At 39.9% G+C, this 20111-nt stretch overlaps 1 protein-coding gene across 1 annotated transcript in view; it reads right to left on the minus strand.

The window, feature by feature from the left end:
• The window catches only part of DOCK8 (dedicator of cytokinesis 8), a 201280-nt gene that overhangs the window by 56122 nt on the left and 125047 nt on the right, over window positions 1–20111 (minus strand). The window contains exons 22-28 of the mRNA XM_039888606.1: window positions 19787–19956; window positions 17025–17114; window positions 13866–13961; window positions 9260–9409; window positions 7466–7579; window positions 3765–3920; window positions 1748–1887 (exon numbers count right to left, since the gene is read on the minus strand). Of these exons, the coding sequence (XP_039744540.1) occupies window positions 1748–1887; window positions 3765–3920; window positions 7466–7579; window positions 9260–9409; window positions 13866–13961; window positions 17025–17114; window positions 19787–19956 (916 nt within the window). The remainder of the gene's footprint in view (window positions 1–1747; window positions 1888–3764; window positions 3921–7465; window positions 7580–9259; window positions 9410–13865; window positions 13962–17024; window positions 17115–19786; window positions 19957–20111) is intronic.

Here is a 20111-nt window from a genome sequence, read left to right on the forward strand (position 1 = left end):
TGTGTGTGTGTGTTTGAAGAATGTACCTACCTGACTGAACATAATTACATGATGATCTCTGAACATATTCTACTCTGTTGCTAGTAAAATAACAGCGACAATTTTACAAGGAATCAAAATAAATGTCAGGGCTGTTTTCCTAGACATCCCACCAAAGGGAAATGAAAAATTAGAAATTACTGCTAATGTGAATATTAAAGAGTCCTTTCAGAAATCATGTAAATCAGTGATATTAAAGGACAATTAAGAAAAAATGTGTGTGTGTGTGTTTGTGCTCAAATCTCCTTAGCACCTTATCAGAATGTATCAGGGCACTTTGTGTTGTTGTGTAAATTTATATTAGTTATGGAATAGAACCTTCTATTGAGAAAATTGAGAAATTTTTAGTCAGGACTAAGAGAAGATGAAATTGAAGCCTTAAAAAATGAATACTTAAGACCTGTATTTCTGGAAGGAGATAGAATTTAGAGCTAAGAACGTGAGATTTCCTATACTGATCTACTAGGAGCCAGAAACGTACATTCACTTAGGCAATATCACTATGGCCAAAGCGCTTAAAATACATTTGTTATCACGGTTACACAAACTCAGATATGCTCTTGTAATTTTTTCATGTAAGAATGTCCTGTTTTGTTCACTAAATTATAAGCTCTTTGAGAGAACCTGAGATCTTCTAGTAGACAAAAATCTGTAACATACAGCAACACTGCCACTAATCAGCATACTTTATTCCAGAAACTTCTTCAGCAGAAGAAGATTGACAAGCCATAGGAATAGGTTTCACAGGCAGGGAAATGGTGTGGTATGGGAAAGTGAGCCCTGGGGAGGGGCACAAGAAACCATGGCTCAAGGTGCGGTTCTGCTATGTAACTTTGGGTAAGTTCCTTCAATTATGCAAATTTAAACTGAACACCAAAAGGGTTACCCCTAAATTATTTTCCAATATTAATGTTCTTGGGATTTGAGTCCCTAAATGGTAAGCTCTCTGGGGGCAGGGAATTATGCACTTTTATATCCTTAATACACTCCAATACTCAACTGTGTCTGCCCCATGTAGGGTTTCAGTAATTGTTGCGTAGAACATAATATTTTGGAAGGTACTGTCAAATCAGGTATGTGGTGTTTTTCTGATCCTATGAGCTCATGAAGTACAGAGAGAGAAGGGAAAAAGAAGGAAGTGGTCTACCACCCCCCGGTCCATTGAATTCAAGGCTGGATACTGCCACATGTGCCTGGGTGATAGGGGTTATAAGAGGTGAAAGGATTTATAAGCCTTGAACTTGTGCCATCTCTTAGCCTGGGAGCATTTCTTTGCAAGAAACCTTGCAAATCTGGACATAGGATAACTGCTTTCTCATTAGCAGCCACTTTTTTGTCAGCATTGAGCCAGGTGGCATCTTGCTGCTAACTGTGTGCAAACAGATCACCCAGAGCCATGTGTTAAAAATGGCTCTGTTCCCAAGGGTTCACTAATCAAGCATCCCTGGGAAGCTGCAGTAGTAGAATCAGTAAATTCTTCTTAATAAATAAGTGGCTGAAAAAAGCCGTTTTATGATTTCTCTCCCTCCCCCATGTGTTTTCACAATCCTGTTGGCACCATTTTCTCAAAAGACAGATGTTTCTACTTTTTGAAACTGGTAGCGGTAAAGTTTTTGCCAAGCATGAGGTTGGACTGCAAACTTCAGGAGGTAGCATCTTTTCGTGTTTTGTTTTTCTCTGTATTCCATATTGAATGTCAGAAACATACCCTTCCCCTTCAGCATCCAGGGCTGCAGCCAGTTCAGTAAAGAGAAGCCCGGTGAGGAAGTGCTGCTGGCGATACTCCGGAGTCAGATCGAACATGCTGGCAATCTTCTGGTCCTGGAAACTGGAGCAGGAGCTTGAGTTCTACAGAAATGCAAGGAGCCGTTCTTTGAGTAACAAGAACTAGAGTTAAAATCACAAGTGCTGGTATTTATTGAGCATGTGCTATGGCCAGGCTTTGTAAACACTACTCAGTGAAGCAGGTACCCCTATTATCCCCACGTTACAGATGAGGAAACACTTTGCTTTCCTGTTCCCACGGATGGAGGACTGCCCATTGGAAAAAAAGAAAATAAAGCACTCAGGGTCTGTTACAAAATGAGTAACATGCCCTCCACGCAATCAAAAGTTGAAGATTAAAATCCTAGGATAACAATTGGATAGGGAAATGGGGACTGGATCCAACACTGTAGCTGTGAGCAGGCAATTCCTCTATAACAAACTGCCCCCTTTATTTGAGGCCCCTATTTACTAAGCAGTACTTCTAAATATGGCTTAGGTACACTGAATTTTGCTGGCCTGGAAACTAGAAGCCGTGGCAGGCAGGGAAGTATCCGACTTACCAGTCATAGGCAATTTCTGTGCTCTTGACAGCACATTTTATACTTCACTAAGGGAATGTAAAATGTCTCTGGAAACCCTTTACGTTTTGGTGAAGCTGGGCCTTGCCCCTGGGTTTGCTAACTCCTTGATGTAGTCAGAAGGGAAATGTGGGAGAGGATCTGGGGCAAAGTTAGAACGGTTGGAATTGCTGCTTGTAAGTCAGAGCTTCCCCAGTTCACACTCAGATGGTCACATAGCTACTATCCAGCTCATGTCATTTGGCATAAATGGTCAAGAGTATTTTTTTAAAAAAATTAACAAGGCAAACCTTTATCTTTGTGCTATGTGCAACAGAAATAGAACCTAGGATTGCGAAATCTTGCCTGCTGCTCTGAGCTATTGATTTGTTCCCTATAAATGGAATGTGACTATAGCATTTCCTTAAAGTTTTTTCTAGAAGAAAAGAGTCCCTTGAGAAATCTGTGGAGGAAAAACAAAGAGTTTCCGGAGTCAAATCATTTTGGGATTCACTGCTTGCTTATCCTACACCTCCTTCCATTTCCTCCTCCCCTGGGACATTTACAATTTACATGAACAAGTTAGAGACTCTTGGATGGCCTTCAGCAAAGAAACCTGTTAGACTTCGGAATCATGATTTGACTTTGGAATCCTGCATTTGCATACTACCTCTTAACATCCTGTGGAACCTGGGGCCCAATGAACCTAACTGGTGAAATACAGTTCTACAAAAGAAGATCCGCCATGTCTTTAAAGTCCTGTCTCTAAATATTATTACAAGTGTTACTTTTGTAGGCTGATCAAGAACAAGACTTGTTAGAAATATACCTTTTGTAAAACGGCTATTTGATTAGTTTATGTTTTTTTTTTTCAGTGCTTCAGGAACAAAATAATCTGGAATATGTTTCAAGGTAGCACTCATCTTGTTTCGAAGTCCATTCTGTAATAGTTTTAGCAAAAAGTTCTGAGCTAGTTCAAAGATATAATATCTATGTTAAAAACCACTATTAGATCACTTTGGAATCAATACAAAAACCTGCAATTCGTAAAGTTTATGGTGCTGGAGTTTAGGAAAAGGGAAGTGAGCAAAGAACACTATCAAGCTGAAGTAGAAAGACGATTAAGGGAGATATGTGACTTTTCTACAAATTGCTAAATTTTCATAGTGTATATGGATTCTTTGCTCTGCTTGGCCTCAGCAGGGACCCTAGAGCCTAGAAAGAAACCAATCAATTAGCTTGTACAACTTTGGGTAGCATACTTGTGTGTATCTGGATCAATTCATCTGTTTGAATTGCTTGATTTTTCTTCTAATTAAGATCAAACTTTATAGGAATAAATGACTAAACTGAGCTAAGTAAATGGAATAGCTTGGATAATTCTTTCAGTTAGCTGATTACCTGGGAGGATATGGAGGGACAAGGAGATGCTGGAGCAGTATCAGTATTCATAAAGAAGAGGTTCAGATTGAGATAATGTTCATGGCTGCAGAGGATTCTCAGGAACTCCAGCCTCATGGAAATGAGCGTTGGAAGGTTGTTCAGCTTAGCTGACAGCTGGGAAGAAAAATGAGAAGGGGAAAGAAATGTTTATTATAAGGTAAATGGAGTTGAGCTTGACAGACATAAAACTATCCATTCTCCCCAGATTAAGGCAATCAATCTAATAAAAAGGAACGAGACAGTGCAACAGATGGCAAACTCTGCATTACAGGGAGGTCCAATAAGTTTTCATCCATTATTGTTCCCTTTAATGATTCTAGCCTAACAGCTGTCCAAAATGAGGGTTCTTGCCCCGACCCCGGGCTTTGTCAAATCTATATAACACCACAGCAAGCCTCTGCTGGAAATAATCTGGAGGTATGTCTTCAGTGTAACACAATATAATTAATTTTACAAGAACCCCATTGTGTCCAAGAAACTAAATGAAAGGAGTTGACCCCACATGGGGCCACACAAAACTAATGGAATATGACTGGATGACTTTAATGCCACAAGCGGTCTTTTGTATTTTCCAATTAAAGGCCTGAATGGGAAGATCTCAAATCAAGTTCCCTGGATGGGAGCATCAAATTACTTAGAAAAGTATGTAGTCCCACAAAAAAAGCCAAGGAGTTTGCCTCAAAGTGAGAGAGGAGGAAGTAGAGGAAAAAGAAAAAGCTGGAAGAGTTTTCAGGAAAAATCTTCCCTTAAACAAACAAACAAACAATAAAATGGGCAATGAAATGCTGACAAAAATGACAGTCTGGAAGAGGTCCCTTGCTTCCCTCAGGTGAGCTGACAGCTGAAGGATCCAGACTCTAAAGGCTGTGATTCAGAGACAGCTTCTCTTAAGGCAAAGTAGGGAAAGGAGAATCCTGATGGACCTTGAACCTTTCAATATATCATCATAAACATTCTCTGACTCCAGCACCAGAAACCAGCATCTCATCCTTGGACATGCCTCCTCTTCATGCATATTAACAGCAGTTTTATAAATTATATAATTTAAAGCAGCACATATTTTCAACCTTTTTAGGAGAAGCCATTGTATTGTTGCATTTTGCCTATAGACTCAATCTGTAGATAGACATTTATTTGAAACAAATGAATACCATAGTGAACTATGTAAAAAATAAAACACATGATTTTAGTGTAAGAACGATGTCCAGAACACATATTCTTATCAATGTGCATTGCTGGCTGATTAAGGACCAAAGGGGTCACCAGCAAATCGAACTGATTAGAATTCGATCTTATGCCCATCGCTTAATGGTCATTCACAGAGAGTTACTGGATCATGTCAGCTATTGGAACATGAAAGCACAAAGTGTCTGCACTTGGAAGGAAGCCACAGTGGAGGTATCTGTTATAGGTCTTTTGCGACTTCATTAAAGTCAGATATTTCAAAAATAATTTTGGTAACGTTTAGAATAGAGTAAGGTGCAGTTCCTGAAATATCCCCAAAGGTCAAGACCCACAGTGGTAGCCTCAATGGTCCTACCCCAGGGCAGAGTGCTGACATTGAAAGTGACATGGAACAACTGAAAAACTAGAGTTTTCTATTGTTAGTGACTGGTAATAAAAGGCTAAGTTTATACTCATGGTCACAAAGTCTATAAATGACAGAAAACATGACAGAATGTTTGAATCAGGTTATGCAAAATGATAAAAACAGAAGCCATTGGAAGAATAGAACTTGCCTCAAGTATGATATTTATACTATATCTAGATAGGTGAGATCAATGAATTAAATCACCATGGACTGGGGTCAGTGATCTTTTTTGGCTGGTGTGCTACTTATTATGCTAAGCAATATCCATGGATGTCACTGGCAGACATAGAGTATAGAATCCAAACATTGAAACCTGGATAAATCTAATCCATCCTTGTCTTTTTGTAGATCAAGAAGCTACTGTCCCAAATGTTGAAGCCTCCCCATCCCCAGCCCCCCAAATCACAGAAGTATTTAATGGCAATTAAAGTGAAATTAGAACACAGGTCTCCAGGTTCCTAGTCTAATGCTCTCTGGACATTGAGACTAGAAAGAGGGAGAAAAAAGAGATAAATTACCCCTGATGTTTCCACTTAGTAATTTTTCATCCACTAACCACCTCCTCCCCAACCTGCTTGTTGGCTATAAAGGCCCATTTTTTCTTGTTGTATTCTGTGTTGAGCCCAATCTCTCTCCTCCACTACAAAATCCCATCGCGGTAGTCCCTATACACATTGTGACAGTCCTGAATAAAGTTGGCTTTACTGTTTAACAGGTATCACGAATAATATTTTTCTTTAACAGCAGCTACACTAGGACCTATAGTGGGGTTTCTAGTATTTCCTTTCCATGTATGTAGCTTAAAGTTTTGAAAAATGGATTAATTTCTATTTGCAATTCATTCAGTGACCTGTCATCTGAAACACCTAATAAGGATGGCAAAGAGCAATGGCATATTCCCTCACCACTGCAATCTGGTGGAACATGGAACAGAAGATGCATGCAGGACCAGGTCAGGGTGCACAAGCCGTTGGTGCTCTGGGACTTGTTTCCTTAGGATTCGCTTTTTTATAAACCGGCTTCCTTATTAGGATTTCCTTTAGAAAAGTCAGGGGGAGGGGAGATCCTTTTATTTTACAAATGAGGAAATGAGAGCCACAGAAGTTGAAAGACTTATTCAAGGACACTTGAAGGGATTAATTGTAGAGGGCCAGGCCTGGTAGAACAGGGTGATTCATTCACTGAACCTTGGAGGTAGGCAAACATAGCTCTTTCTTCCCTGGACAAAAAACCTTAGCTTTATCATCTGCATATGTTAATAAAAACACATTGCAAGGATTAAATGATATGATTGCTATAAAGTGCTTAACAGTATGGTTGGTCCACAGGAAGAAACCAGTGTTGGTGACAATGACGGTGAAGGCAGAGGTGGTAGATAGGTGGTGATGCTGGTGGAGATGGTGGGTGACAGTGACAGTGGGAATCAGGGGTGATGACAATGGTGGTGGGTAGTAGTGATAGTGGCAATGATAGTGTAGTGGTAGCTAAAATAGGAATATGGAAGAAAAGGACTGGCAACAATAACTGCTACTTATACTGTTATTGTTGGGACAATTTAAAGGGGATGTGAACACAAGAATTTCTTTTAAAAATTGGGGGAAACGGCACTGATGAGATAGATACTCTTAGATTACAAAATATCTGCTTTGTGCTCCGTGAAATTCAGTCTCTTGTATTTTATCAGGGTTCTTTAAAGTCAGAATTATATGACTGCAATTCAATTAGTTACCCTAATATATGAAAAGATATCTCATACATTGATTTCTATACCTGGTCAAAGACTGAATGCTATAGTCATGTAATTTCTGTTAAATGTTAAATTAAAGAAAGTAGATCATATCACTATAAATTTCAATTTTTATAGATTAACTTTTTGACTCTTCTGTGCTGGGTTGATAAATGTTCCAGGAATCCATGCAGACCAATGTATCTAGGAATACAACACCTAGAAGGTACAAGTCAAACTGTCTAACCTGGCAATGACTAAGGGAGCATTCCATGGAAATGAGCATCACATCAGACGATAAAGAACCAGGAACAACATGGCTGTGTCTGAAGGAACACTCACCTGGTTGCAGTAATGTTTGATGAGGTTAAACACAAAGCCACGATCCATGAGTGAGAGAAGGTCATATAAGAAGAAAGCCAGGCTGATGTTGATTTTTTCTGCCTGTTCATTTTCCTTGAAAACAAACATACACTCAAATCATTTTGTGGTAAACGCTGGTGACAAACTCCCAGGTCCCCAGTGGGAAAGTTGGGAAAGGCAGGTTCTATTTTTATGGTCAGTGTTTCTCTGGGAGACACTGGGCAAAGCAGGTAGCCCTGTACAATTGTAGCAAATGTAATTTAGAATTTAACTGATGCCATGAGTGTTAGGTTGAATCAAGCAATTCTTTAGCTACTATTGATATTTAGGTACATTTCCTTCCAGTCTTTTTTTCCCTACATGCATATTTATATGTATGTAATTGAGCTCATTCTCTATATACAAAGTTGGGTCCTAGATTTTTTCATTTAACATTATATTATCAACATTTTCTTACGTTGTAGTTTTCATATTTCTTCATATAGTTCTACCATAATTTATTTAAATCTGATAACTACTGTTTTGGCAAAACTAACTTGAAATATATTTACTGTCTTCAATGAGACAGATTCTTAATTTGTAAGGATTGTTGCAGAAGATCAAATCATGATAAAATAATCCATTTTTATCTAAGGATTTTTTTTCTCTAATTAACATCCTTAGAGTAAGAGAGGTCATAGTCAGACATGGTAGAGTGAACTCTTGTGCATGAACTGAGGCCAGGGTTTTGTTTTAGGCTCATATTTATGAGGGATTTTACAGCATTTCAGAGCAATTACGGATTCATTTTTTCACCGTCATGTTTCTTATTCTCAGAATGATAAATCAATTTCTTCTGACTCTATTAAAACTATAACTTGAAAATATTTTTCCTCTCGTCGTGATGTGCAGTTTGCATATTCAGACCAAGCTGACCAGCCACTGGCATGAATGGAGACCTGATTAAGAAGTTTCCATAGTATCACTGAGTATCGAATCCTCACGCTACTACATGGGCCACTCCTGGGTAGTTTATGTAACTGTTTGAATATTCTGAGCTTGGAATCTTCAGTCTTGGTTTTGCTGATAGCCATGTGACTTTTGGAAAATGTATCTACCTCATTATGCTTCATTTTTCATGCCTGCCAAAATGCAGATTCTATTGCTGCTCTCATAAAGTTTGCCACAAGAAATAACCAAATGGAAATCTCCTCCCGAGCCCTTGGTACTATATGAATTCTACATATTGACAAAGGCATTAATAATGATCACTGCTGCCTCAAATTTTATAGTTAACCTTTTAAATTTTTGCTTTATTTTATTTTATGTTTTTTTAACTTTCTATTTTGAAATAAATTTAAATTTATAGAAAAAGTGCAAAAATAGTACAAAGAACTCCTATAGCCAGATTCATCAATATTTTACATCTTGCCATATTAGCTTTAACATTCTCTCTCTATGTATAACTTTTTTTCTGAACTATTTGAGAGTAGGCTGCAAATATCATGCTCATTTACCCCATAATACTTCAGGGAGTATTTCCTAAGAATAAGAATATTCTCTCTCATCTCTATATTGATCCAATAATTTAAACTATTACAATTTCTTTATAGTAATCCCCTTGCCCCACTCCAGAGTCCCCTCCAATATAAGACACAGCATTTAGTTGTCATGTATAGGTAGTTATATTTAAATTACTGTTTTTAAGATGATGCTTATTTTTCTTTGATTATAAAATTAACATATCCTCAAGGTAAAAAATTTAGAAAGCAAAAAATAAAATGATTCAGTTACCTTCTGAGGTTTTACTAAAAGGGCTGCAATCTCCGAGGTGACCACATTAACAATAGTTGTTATGTCATCTTTGAAACGGTCAGAAAAACGAGTCCTCCGAAAATTGTCCCGTTTGTCTATGTTGTGTACATACTGGGCCATGCTTTTCACCTACAGAGGAGATGGGGAAATGTCAACATAGAAGTTAGTGACCTGCTTGTACACTGTAGAAAAGAGGAAAAGGCTGAAAGAAAAGCTCATTAACAACAGACTTTCTAACACTTTATCTGCACTGGTGGTTGCCCAAGCAGGCTCTGGACTCAAAAATGCTCCTGACACACAAATGGTTACCATGGTGGCAGGGGGTGGGAAGGGTGTCCTCTTCTTGACCCCAAGTCAGGGGGCTTCCTTATTGCTGCTGACAAAGTCAGGGAGCTTAATTCTTTAGCTACCATGTCATAAGACTCCCTTTTTTTCCAACTGCTTATGTCGGGGAAGGCAGACCTAGGCTGGGCTCTCAGAGGCATTTAGCCATCAGTCTGCCATAGCACACAACATGTTACAGAAAAAGGAACAGTTTATGATACTGTTTTTTCATGTAAGCTGAAGTCATTTCTGTCTCTGAAACTATAGTAAGGAGTAATGGGGAGAAATATTCCTCCTATTTTGATTTCAAGTTGAAACAGGAGCACAGTTTTTCCAGAAACAAGTCTATAGTATGCTAACTAGAAACTTAACCACTATTTGGAGCATTGCCTCTAGGAAAAATTGTGTTTTGAGTTCTGTAAGACTGAGTTGTTTTACATATATTTAAAATACATATGTTTATATATTTAAAATACATACATTAAAATAAAAGCCTGTGTGTCAACTGGTGATTGTATTATGACTAGTATATCACCAGCTCAATGCGTAGCACAATTTACAATCAGGATTATGTTTATTTTTTGGACTTCTTTCTGGAGGCAGGAGATTCGTGGGTCCAAACAACTCCCTTTGATACAGTTTGAGATTATGTCTTGTCCTGGTTGGAAGATGCTTGGAGCTATCAAGACCAGTCTGATGGGAAAAACTGGGAGTTCTTATGGTCAGATGCCTACCCTCTGAGGTCATTTTCATGAACGTGTTCAAGCTATTCAGAGAGTTGCCACAGAAAGAAATGGCCCTGGAAGTTAAACTGCCCACATTTGTTAGAAAGTAACCCCCTAAGTCAAGGCTTGACGAAGAGGGGTCAAAGATGGTTGTATGGGGAAAAAATGACCACTATTCCCAAGAGCTATATGGAAGAACTTTTATGCATAGCGGCAGATTTCTGTTTCTAAAAATGAAGGACTGACAACTTTCATCAGCACTGACACAAACAGAGATTTTTTAAAAAAAGAAGAAAAGGTAAATTAAGAAGAGAAAAAGAGACAAGCTTTATGTGTTTCATTTTTCGAGATAATATCATAGCCAGCTTGAGAAAGACCTAAGAATCTAAACTCTTGAAGCCCAGTGTAAGAACCATAGTTTCTCTTCACTGTGGAGTCCTTCTTGGTTCAGGACACACGGATGTGTCTGTACCCCATAGAGCCTCATGCACTTGGCGAGAGGGCCTGAACAAAGGGTGGGAGCTGGACCCCATTTTTGTCTGACAAAAGTGTCTCTCTCACTGTGCTAACAGAAGATGTGGGAAGACAAGTCCTCTTTGTTTGGGACTACCCTAATATTGATTCTCTGCTGGCTAACCTACCCTAGCACCACACTTTTGGAACGCACTGTTGTATTCGGCTCTCACGTGCTGAGTTTGGCCACCTTACAACCAAATAAATAATTCTCACAATATTGTACTTCCAACTGGTGGCCTCTTTCCAGACTGTCAGCAACTTGCCAGCTACTGTGTCCTTTGGATCTCCAGAGTGGAGCACCCAGTAGAAATATTAATGGATACTTGGGCCATTATTTGTAGGGTGGGGTAAGACAAGAAGATATTCTCCCGCCCACCCCACCCCCATGTTGGCTTTTGTGACCCATTCAAAGCAGGGACACCTCTAAAGATCCCCTTGGTGCACAATTTCACGTCCTGAGTAAATCAGGTAACCCATTTACCTCTGGGTCCCCACAGTCTGGCTCAGCAGTTTCTAGAAGCACAAGGATTTATTCATTAGCAAGTGTAAAATTCACCCAAGGACTATGTTCAACAGCTCTAATGCCAAGTGGTTGTTCATTACTGCTTGGTCATTAACACAACTGAGATGTGTTAAACTTCCCAGATTGTTGGCTAAACCCAAGAGGGCTGTCTTTCTCTTCAAGCTTCTTTGCGGGGTGGGGGCGGGGGAACCCATTTTGGTTTATAAATAACTTCCTGGGTGTCCATTAAGCAAATGCACAAACCATGTGTGGAGAACTGGGCACCCTGTCTGAGTCTGAAACCAGTTTCCTTGCAAAGTTCTGGTTGAGGCTAACGGTTTCCATTTGCCTCCACCCTAGCCCTCGGATCTATTTCTTGCCCCTTTCTGTCTGTCTCTGAGCCTTGAGAAGCTTATCTCCATGGACTATACCTCTCAGGCTTTCTTGTCCTGGGGCTTCTGGCAGGAGCTGGCCAAGGGAGGCACCGGCAGGGGTCAGTGGGTGGGAGGAGAGAGAGGCCCTGGTATTCATCTACTCCACTGCCCTTATTTTTGCTACAGCATGGCTCTGGCAGGGGCGACATTTCTCTGAGACTCAAGGTCCTGTCATGGGGATCCTCTCCTCTGCCCCAGTTTGCTCTAGGGCCCAGGTACACTGCTCTCTACCCTTGCTTCTTTATAGCTAGGATAGATAAAGGCTTCCAGCATCTGCTGCTCCCTGGGTACCTCACCAACCCTTATCTGCTCTTGTAACCTTACGTACACTCTGCTTTTCAGTTAACCCCTTTGAGTAATGCCAGCCCTGTCCTGCCAGGACCCTAGTAGACTTAGGTTATAACACGCAGAACCCTGGGTATCCAGTGCCTTGGGTGATCTGCATGCTGACCAACCCCTTCCATGTGCTCAGATCAGCAAGAGCTTTTTTCCAACTACCACATCTGTTTAGCATAAGGGACTCCTCAGATAAAGGAGGACACCCAGCTTTTGCTTTTGCTTTCTCTCCTGGGCCCACCGGGTCCTAGTAAATAAATGTGCAAGATCAAAAGCAATTTTCACTTTTTCCATGGTTCTTAGCTTCCTGCAGTTAGGGGTAGCAAAGCAGTAATGACGAAGCTTGTGGTGAATCTGGAGACTCCTCCTTATGGTCATTACCCTTCCCCCAAACCCATCTATAAACTGGGGATGACAAAAAACTCCTGCCTCAAGGTCGTTTGAAGATTAAATAAAGTAATGCTTAAAATGGTGCCTGGCAGAAACATAATAAGATATACAATACATCTTAGATGTTATTATTTTTCCTTTTTTCAGGGATGCCAGTAGTTACTGGAATTATATGAAGGACTGAGCCATTGTTACACCTGCAGAGAATGTGAATGTGCCTTCAAAAGAGAGCTCTTAGATGCCCTGTGGAGCCACTCAGGCCTAGCAATGCTGAGTTCATTCTGATTGGGAACGGAATAATAAGCGCAGCACTGCACTAAAGCTGACTTCTGAATATAAAGGTTTTGCATGTGGAAAATATGTTAGGCGAAGGAAATGTTTCATAACTTTGAGCTTCCATGGAGAGGCAAAACGGCAGAGGAATAGAACCTGGACTACAGCATTGCAGAATTGAAGCTCTGCCCCCCACTGGCTGAAAGGGCAGGACAAACCCCTACGTAGCCTCAGGGTACTGTGTGCAATGGGGATAACTTCTCAGTGTAGTTCTCTCACAGACTTCACTGATGTTTCAAGGACATATTAAAAAGCCTCTAGAGCTGCTACCAGAATCTTCACGTAGTGGAGTTTGAGAAACACCATCCTAGGGGGTTGGTTCCTCAGTCTAACAACTGTAGTGCTTATATAACGATTAAACAATATCTAAGACTGATTAGGTGAAGTGTCTATGTACATATGTATGCACGTGTGTGAGTAAATGACACAATACTTCTTTAAACTGAGATACTGCTTTCCTTTGGGACTATAAAATTCTAGTTTTTTGCTTCTTGCCTTTTTAAAATTTTGCAATATGACAGATGAACTCAGTTTAAGATTATGCATTATCTACAGATGGAAGCAAACAGAATTACATGAGGGCTTTGTAAGTCATGACAAAAATGTGTGTTTTATTTCCAGTAGTCTGAAAATCACTGAAGGGCTTATAGAGGACAGTGACATTGTTTGCTTAGTATTGGGAGCGGTGTGCTGAATGGGTGGGCTAGGGCAAAAATGAATACAGGCAGGCGAAAGAGGAAGTTATTGCAAGAGGCACCTGAGAGATGATGGTGGCTTGATCAGGTGGCGGGTGGTGAAGATGGTGAAATGAGGTTGGAGGTAGATTTTTTAGGGTGGAATCAAGTTTTGGTGGAAGAAGGTAGAACAGTGAGGGAGAATTATATTTTAAGGAATGGTCCTTGGTGTTCAGCTAGAGCGACTCAGTGGATAAAATGTCGGTTCCTAATGTGGGACACTACACTGCCTTTCTGCAATGTGCCTTTCAAGTTCCATTGAGCATAGGTATAAACATGCAAGAATCTCACCAGGAGCTCAAAGAAGAACCAGGCGTACTTGAAGACTGTTTCTCTCACCATTCCAGTGCTGACCACCATCTGCAGGGCAAGCTCCTCGTGAAAATGCTAGACGACAAACACAAAAAAAACATTACATTCACGTAATGACAATCTGTGAGGACAACGCTTTTTTGTTTTTACCAACACCTCTTTTCCTTCTTTCTTTCTTTTTTTACCAATTGTAATAGCTTGTCAGTTACTGATGCATGTGTCCTAGATGTGCTAGACCGCAGGTGATGACAAAGTCAATGCTGAAACAACCTGAGACTGCAGGACAGTTTAGATAGGTAGGAGAAAGGTTGGTGGTGGTATCACACAAGAGGGCTATGTTTGAAGGAATCGCCTCAGCATGGGGGTGAATCGGCATTCCGGAGCAGCAGTTGGAACTGGGCCTGTCTGGTTTCCCCTCTGAGATCCTGTAGCACACCCTCTGTGTAACCATGTGCAAGTCTTTCCTCCCTTTGCCCTCAGTTTTCTCATCTATCAAATCTGTTGATTGGTAGCAGTAGTTCTTTAATTTGAATGCACATCAGAATCCCCTGGAGGGCTTGTTAAGACACAGACTGTTGGGCTCACACCTAGAGTTGAGGATTCTGATTCAGTAAGTCTGGGGCAGGACGGAAGAATTTGCATTTCTAAGTTCTCAGGCGATGTAGGTGATGTAGGTGCTGCTGGGCTGGGGACCTCAATTAGAGAAACACAAGTTTAGATAGTATCTAAACTTCCTTCCAGATTGGACAATACCTGTTTTTATAATCCCACTATGGCTTTGTGGGAAACATAATGGGTTGGGCTTATGAGTGGATCCTCTTTATTAAAAGGCCTAGTGGCAGCAGCCTGAATCCACAACTTCTAAATTCCTACATCCTAAGGGTAAGAAGCTTGAAGGTTCATTAACTCCACTTTATGTCTATACTTTTCTTCAAGTCATCTGACTGCTCGATAGCAATGTAGCAGATAGTAATTTTTATATGTTTTATACCTTGCCAATTCCCTACTTTATCTGGGTACTTTTAATGTTCTTGACAGCAGTTGTGATGGAGAAGAAGTTCAAGACTAAAGGTAGAGCAACCAACTCCTCTCAGTTTGCCTGAGGCTGTCTTGGCCTTAAAACAGAAAGTCCTGCATTCCAGGGTCTCCTCAGTCCTGTGCAAACAGGGATGATTGGTCACCCTAACTAGTGACAAAAATGATGTCTGAGTATTTTCTATGGATATCATCTAATGACCACACAACCTAATGAGGGAAGTTTAGTCAGTGTGTTTCCTTACCAGCTGAGCATCTAATGACCACACAACCTAAAATAAAGACAGATGAACTAGTTTTTCATTTTTCTGTAGGTAAGAAAGCTAAGACTATTTCAATACCCTAATATTATATCCCAGGGTACTGTCTTACATGGCAGGTAAGTTTTAAATTTAATACTTAAAGCAAAAATTGATTATAGCAAAGATTGCCCTTGACCAACCTTTAAATTACCCACAATGTACAGTATACATACAATCCAATTTATTAATTCCTATGTGCATTAAAATTTGAGTTACTCAGCTAAACTAAAAGAGACAGATGAAAAATCTAGGTGCAGATAGCTGGAGATTCTAACTATTTATATCCCCCAATCAGTTACTAGAGTTGGAGAATGCTGAAACTTGTCACTAGGTTCCACTTCATTCTGCCAGATGAGTCAAATCTTTATAATCTTAATACACGTCAACACATTTGTTTGCTGTTGGGAGTCTTAAGTGAAGTTCTCCCATCTGAAAGAGACATGAGGCTGAGTGTTAAAATCTAACAGGTGGTCGAAGTGTGTATATGATATAACCTAGCTACACACAGATCTTCCCACTGTAGGAAACACCAGCTTCGAAAGTAACCTCTGGAAAATAGGTCAGTTTGGCTGCCAGAGTCTTATGGCAAGAAGAGATTAGAGAAGGATAAACTGCTTCTTAAAGTAATTTATGCTGCTTACTGGACAACATTATTAAACCCTCTTTGCTCAGCTGGTAAGGAAACACACTGACTAAACTTCCCTCTGAAATGAAATGATTCTCTTCTGGTCATTGAAATGACCAGAAACCGTGTTAAAACAAAGCAATTGCAAAGCCAAATATGACTGTGCCTGGAAGAAATTGGGCACTGCCTAAAGGTAGTCAGGTTGTAGGCAAATCATGATTTTAAGAAAGAAAACGGCACTGGCAACCAGTCACTGCAAAGCCTGAAGCTAAGTTTTAGAGTAAGTGAAAATTTTATTCACTTAGCCATATCTCCTTTCACTTATTTTACAGTTACCTCCTGATACCTCCTCAGATTTATGGTGCCTGATTACTGCAGCCTGCAGTACCAGCCCTGGCAGGGCCTCCCCATGCTGAATCCTTCCCTCACCTGCCCCAAAGTGAGCTACCCTGAGGTTTATTCCCTCCTTGCCTATTTAATACGCATTCCCCTATGATGTCAGCAGCTGCAAATGGCATCCATTTTAATTGGGGTCTTGAAAGACATTCAAGACCTTAACTTAAGTAGTGACTATCATGGCGAGACTCTTCTATGCTTAGCGGAGGAGAAAACTTGAGAAAGACAGCTTTCCCGCCCCCACTCCTTAGACCACACAGGCTGTGACTATGGTTGGAGAATTGCGTTAACATAAGGAATGCCGGTGAGCAGTTTGATCCCTCGTAGTCTCTGTACTAATAGATGAGGCTGGTTAGAAAGAATTACGAGGAAGCATTTCATCTTCCTTTGATATATGTAGTATTGGAATAAATGATACCTAATTATTGCCATTCACTTTTTTTGAGGATGACTCGTCCCCAGTTCACATTCTATTTAAAAAAAGCTAATGCAGGGGTTCTCCAAGTGTGGTCCCTGGACCAGCATCAGCTGGGAGCTTGTTGGAAATGCAAATTCTTGGGCCCCACTTCAGATCTATTGAATCAGGAACTCTGGGAATAGTGTCTAGCAATCAATTTTAACAAGCGACCCAGCTGCTTCTAATGCATGGTAAGCCGGAGAACCACTGAGTTAACAGGTAATTACATAGTCAAAAAAATGGGGGTAAGGGCCGCAAAAGTGTGTATAGGAAGGGCGGGAACAAGACATGGGCAAATTATCCTCACGCTGCCCTCTCAGTACCTTTTTGCTGGCTGGCCTTGGGGCTCCGGTTGCACTTGGAACATCATTATTGCCAGAGCCATAGTAAGACATCCGGTTGCGATCAGCCATCTGAAATACGAAAACCATGACTCAACAGTCAACCAACAGTGGTCGACTGGAAAGGTGAGACAGTGGCCTGGAAATCATAACCTCAAAATTCATTTTTAATGTTTCCTGCTTTTCTCTGATTACAATGGTAAAACACTTGTCATAAATAAACATGAAATAAAGCAAAAAACGTGAAGTCACACCTAACTTTACTTGCTCCTGAGATAACCACTGTCAACAGTTTGCTGTGTAGTAACCTAGAGTTAAAACCTAGTTAAGTATGAGGGGATGCTCAATAGTCCCTTCAACATTCTGCGTCTGTGACTTTATTGGGAGAGCAGAAAAAAATGTGTGGGAACAGTGCCTCTCTGTGGGTTACTAGGGTACTGTACCTAGCCTCCTAAACACTAAGAAATGGTCAAAAACCAAATTTTCTCCCTTCGTTACAAAACAATTAGAAAATTCTTGACCCAGTCCTCATAGGAATTTAATAATTTCACTTTTATTCAAGAAAACCATTATGATCAATAATAATAACTGCAGACTACTTTTAACTTGGGCAATCAGAAGTTGATATTCCTTAAAGGAACCTTCGCTATGAGGTTGAACCACAGTGTGTTGGCAAATATTTCACAACGAGCTCTTGGAGGAAGGGGCTGACTTGTAGCGTTTGCTACTTTCTATGCAGTAACTGTTTCCGTCATGGCTGATTTCAAGTTAACATGACATCACTGAACATAATGTTGAGAAGAGATGTGCAGTAGTAAGCCATTCTATAGTATTTCCACCAAACAGACACAAAAGTCAAAAATAATCTCAAGAACATGGATGATAGTAAAATATAGTAGAATAATTAGGAAAAGATAAGGTTTGAGCACTGCCTTTTTAGAGTGGAATAATTTTAGGTTTAAGGACAAGTTGCAAAGGTGGCACAGAGAGTTCTTATATAGCCTTCACCCCATTTCCCCCATAATGTTAATATCTTACATAACTATGCTATGTTTGTCAAAACTAAGAAATTAACACTGGCACATTACTATTAGTTGAACCACAACTTTATTTGGATTTCACTGGCTTTTCCACTAATGTCCTATTTTTGTGCCAAGGTACAATCCAGGTTATCACATTGCATTTAGGTTATCTTTGTTTTTAATATAACTTAGTTGTTAGTTTGCATAATTTATTTTTAAATAATGGCTGTATTTAACAACTGGTTCAACAAATTCTATAAATTTAACAATCAGTTCTTAGAAACTGGTACGTTTCTAAGCACCTCCCTGGGGTTATTTTGTGAATCCAAAAGGACAGACTATCAACAGTTTCCTATGGTGCAACCTCTAGATCACCAGAATCAATAGGAGCAGATCCAGTACTTTTCAAAGATGCATCAATGATTCATAAGTTCAGCCAGGGTTCAGAACCTCTGCAGAGATAAGAACGATAAGGCCCAGGGCAGAAACTGACTTGTCCATGACCACATGGCTGGCTGGTGTCAGAGTCAACCTAACCCTGGTGTCCATATTCCCTCTCTTACAACAGATTGTCTCAAGTGGGTAGATTTTGAATGAGAAACCGTATCAAAATCTAGAGAGTCTGATTTACTTTAATCAGGAGAAATGATATTACTCAAAGTTTAGCCACTTTGAGGTCACAGATAACTGGAAAGAAAATTCAGACTAAGAATTCATGGTAGCTTTGTAAGAAAAACAACAACAACAAGACTGAATTGTACACTTTAAAGAGGATGTATTTTATGGTATATGAATTACATCATGATTTTTAAAAAATTTCAAACGAGAGACATTCTACAAAATACCTGACCAGTACTCCTCAACACTATCAAGGTCATAGACAACAAGGAAAGTCTAAGAAACTGTCACAGCCAAGAGGAGCCTAAGGTGACATGATTATAAAATATAATGCGGTCACCTGTAAGCAATCCTGGAATAGAAAAAGGACATTAGGACAAAAACTGAGAAAATATAAATAAATATGAACTTTAGTTAATAATAATAATAATAACATCAATATTGGTTCATTAACTGTGACAAATGTACCATTCTAATGTAAAATGTTAGTGACAGGGAAACTGGGTATGTGGCATATAAAAACTTTTTGTACTATATTTGTAATAATTCTATAAATCTAAAAATGTTATAAAATAAAAAGTTTATCAAGAGAAAGCAAAGAATTTGTGGCAGAAAAAAATATATAAGGCAAGTTACCAATCCTTTCGGGATCTCAGTTTTTATTTACTTACAAAATTTGGCTTTGTTCTTTGGGATTATGGATGTTAATGAATGCAAAAGACAGATATGAAAAACAAAACAAAACAAACAAAAAAACACACCTTTCTAGGCATCAAAAAAAGTTGAAGCTAAATTTTTCTCCTTGAACATAAAATTCATGATATTCCTTGACTCTCTGTGGCTAAACCAGCTATGCCCTAAATACTTCCTACCACAGTAACTAACTCTGAGCAGATCCCCAAATGCTATTCTTACCTCTGCATCTTTCAGAATGTCCTCAATCGCTTCAAAAAAAAATGAACGTTAATAACTCTAATGCTGAGCATTAAAGCATTTGACCAACACAGTGGACAGCAATAGTGCTTGATTTTGTGTTGTTTCTCCAAGTGTTAGCTAAGAATAAAAAAGCCCACCTCGCTTTCCAGGGTTTGGCATCTTCCCTACCTTGGAAGACATGATGTTCTTAACTTCCTCGTCGGCTGCAGAATGTGTTCCCGCAAGGTCTGGGTTGCTGCTGCTCATTACTCGGGCCTGCAGCAGCTTCGAACTCACGACGGCAGCAGATGTGCGTCCATATGTGTGGTAGCGAGGGTCAGGGAGGGCAGTGGGGCCACCTGCACCCCACCAGGTACAGACATGTCAACAGAAAGGGGGTCAGAGTCACTTACTGCTCTTGAGAAGAAACTGAAGAGGGACAGGGTCGATAGTGGAATGAAAACCAACTAGATTAGGTCTTGGAATTAGGGTCTTCTTATCAAATGCCTAGGGG

Source organism: Pteropus medius, unplaced genomic scaffold (genome assembly GCF_902729225.1).
Source record: "Pteropus medius unplaced genomic scaffold, Ma_sr-lr_union100, whole genome shotgun sequence".
Lineage (NCBI taxonomy): Eukaryota > Metazoa > Chordata > Mammalia > Chiroptera > Pteropodidae > Pteropus > Pteropus medius.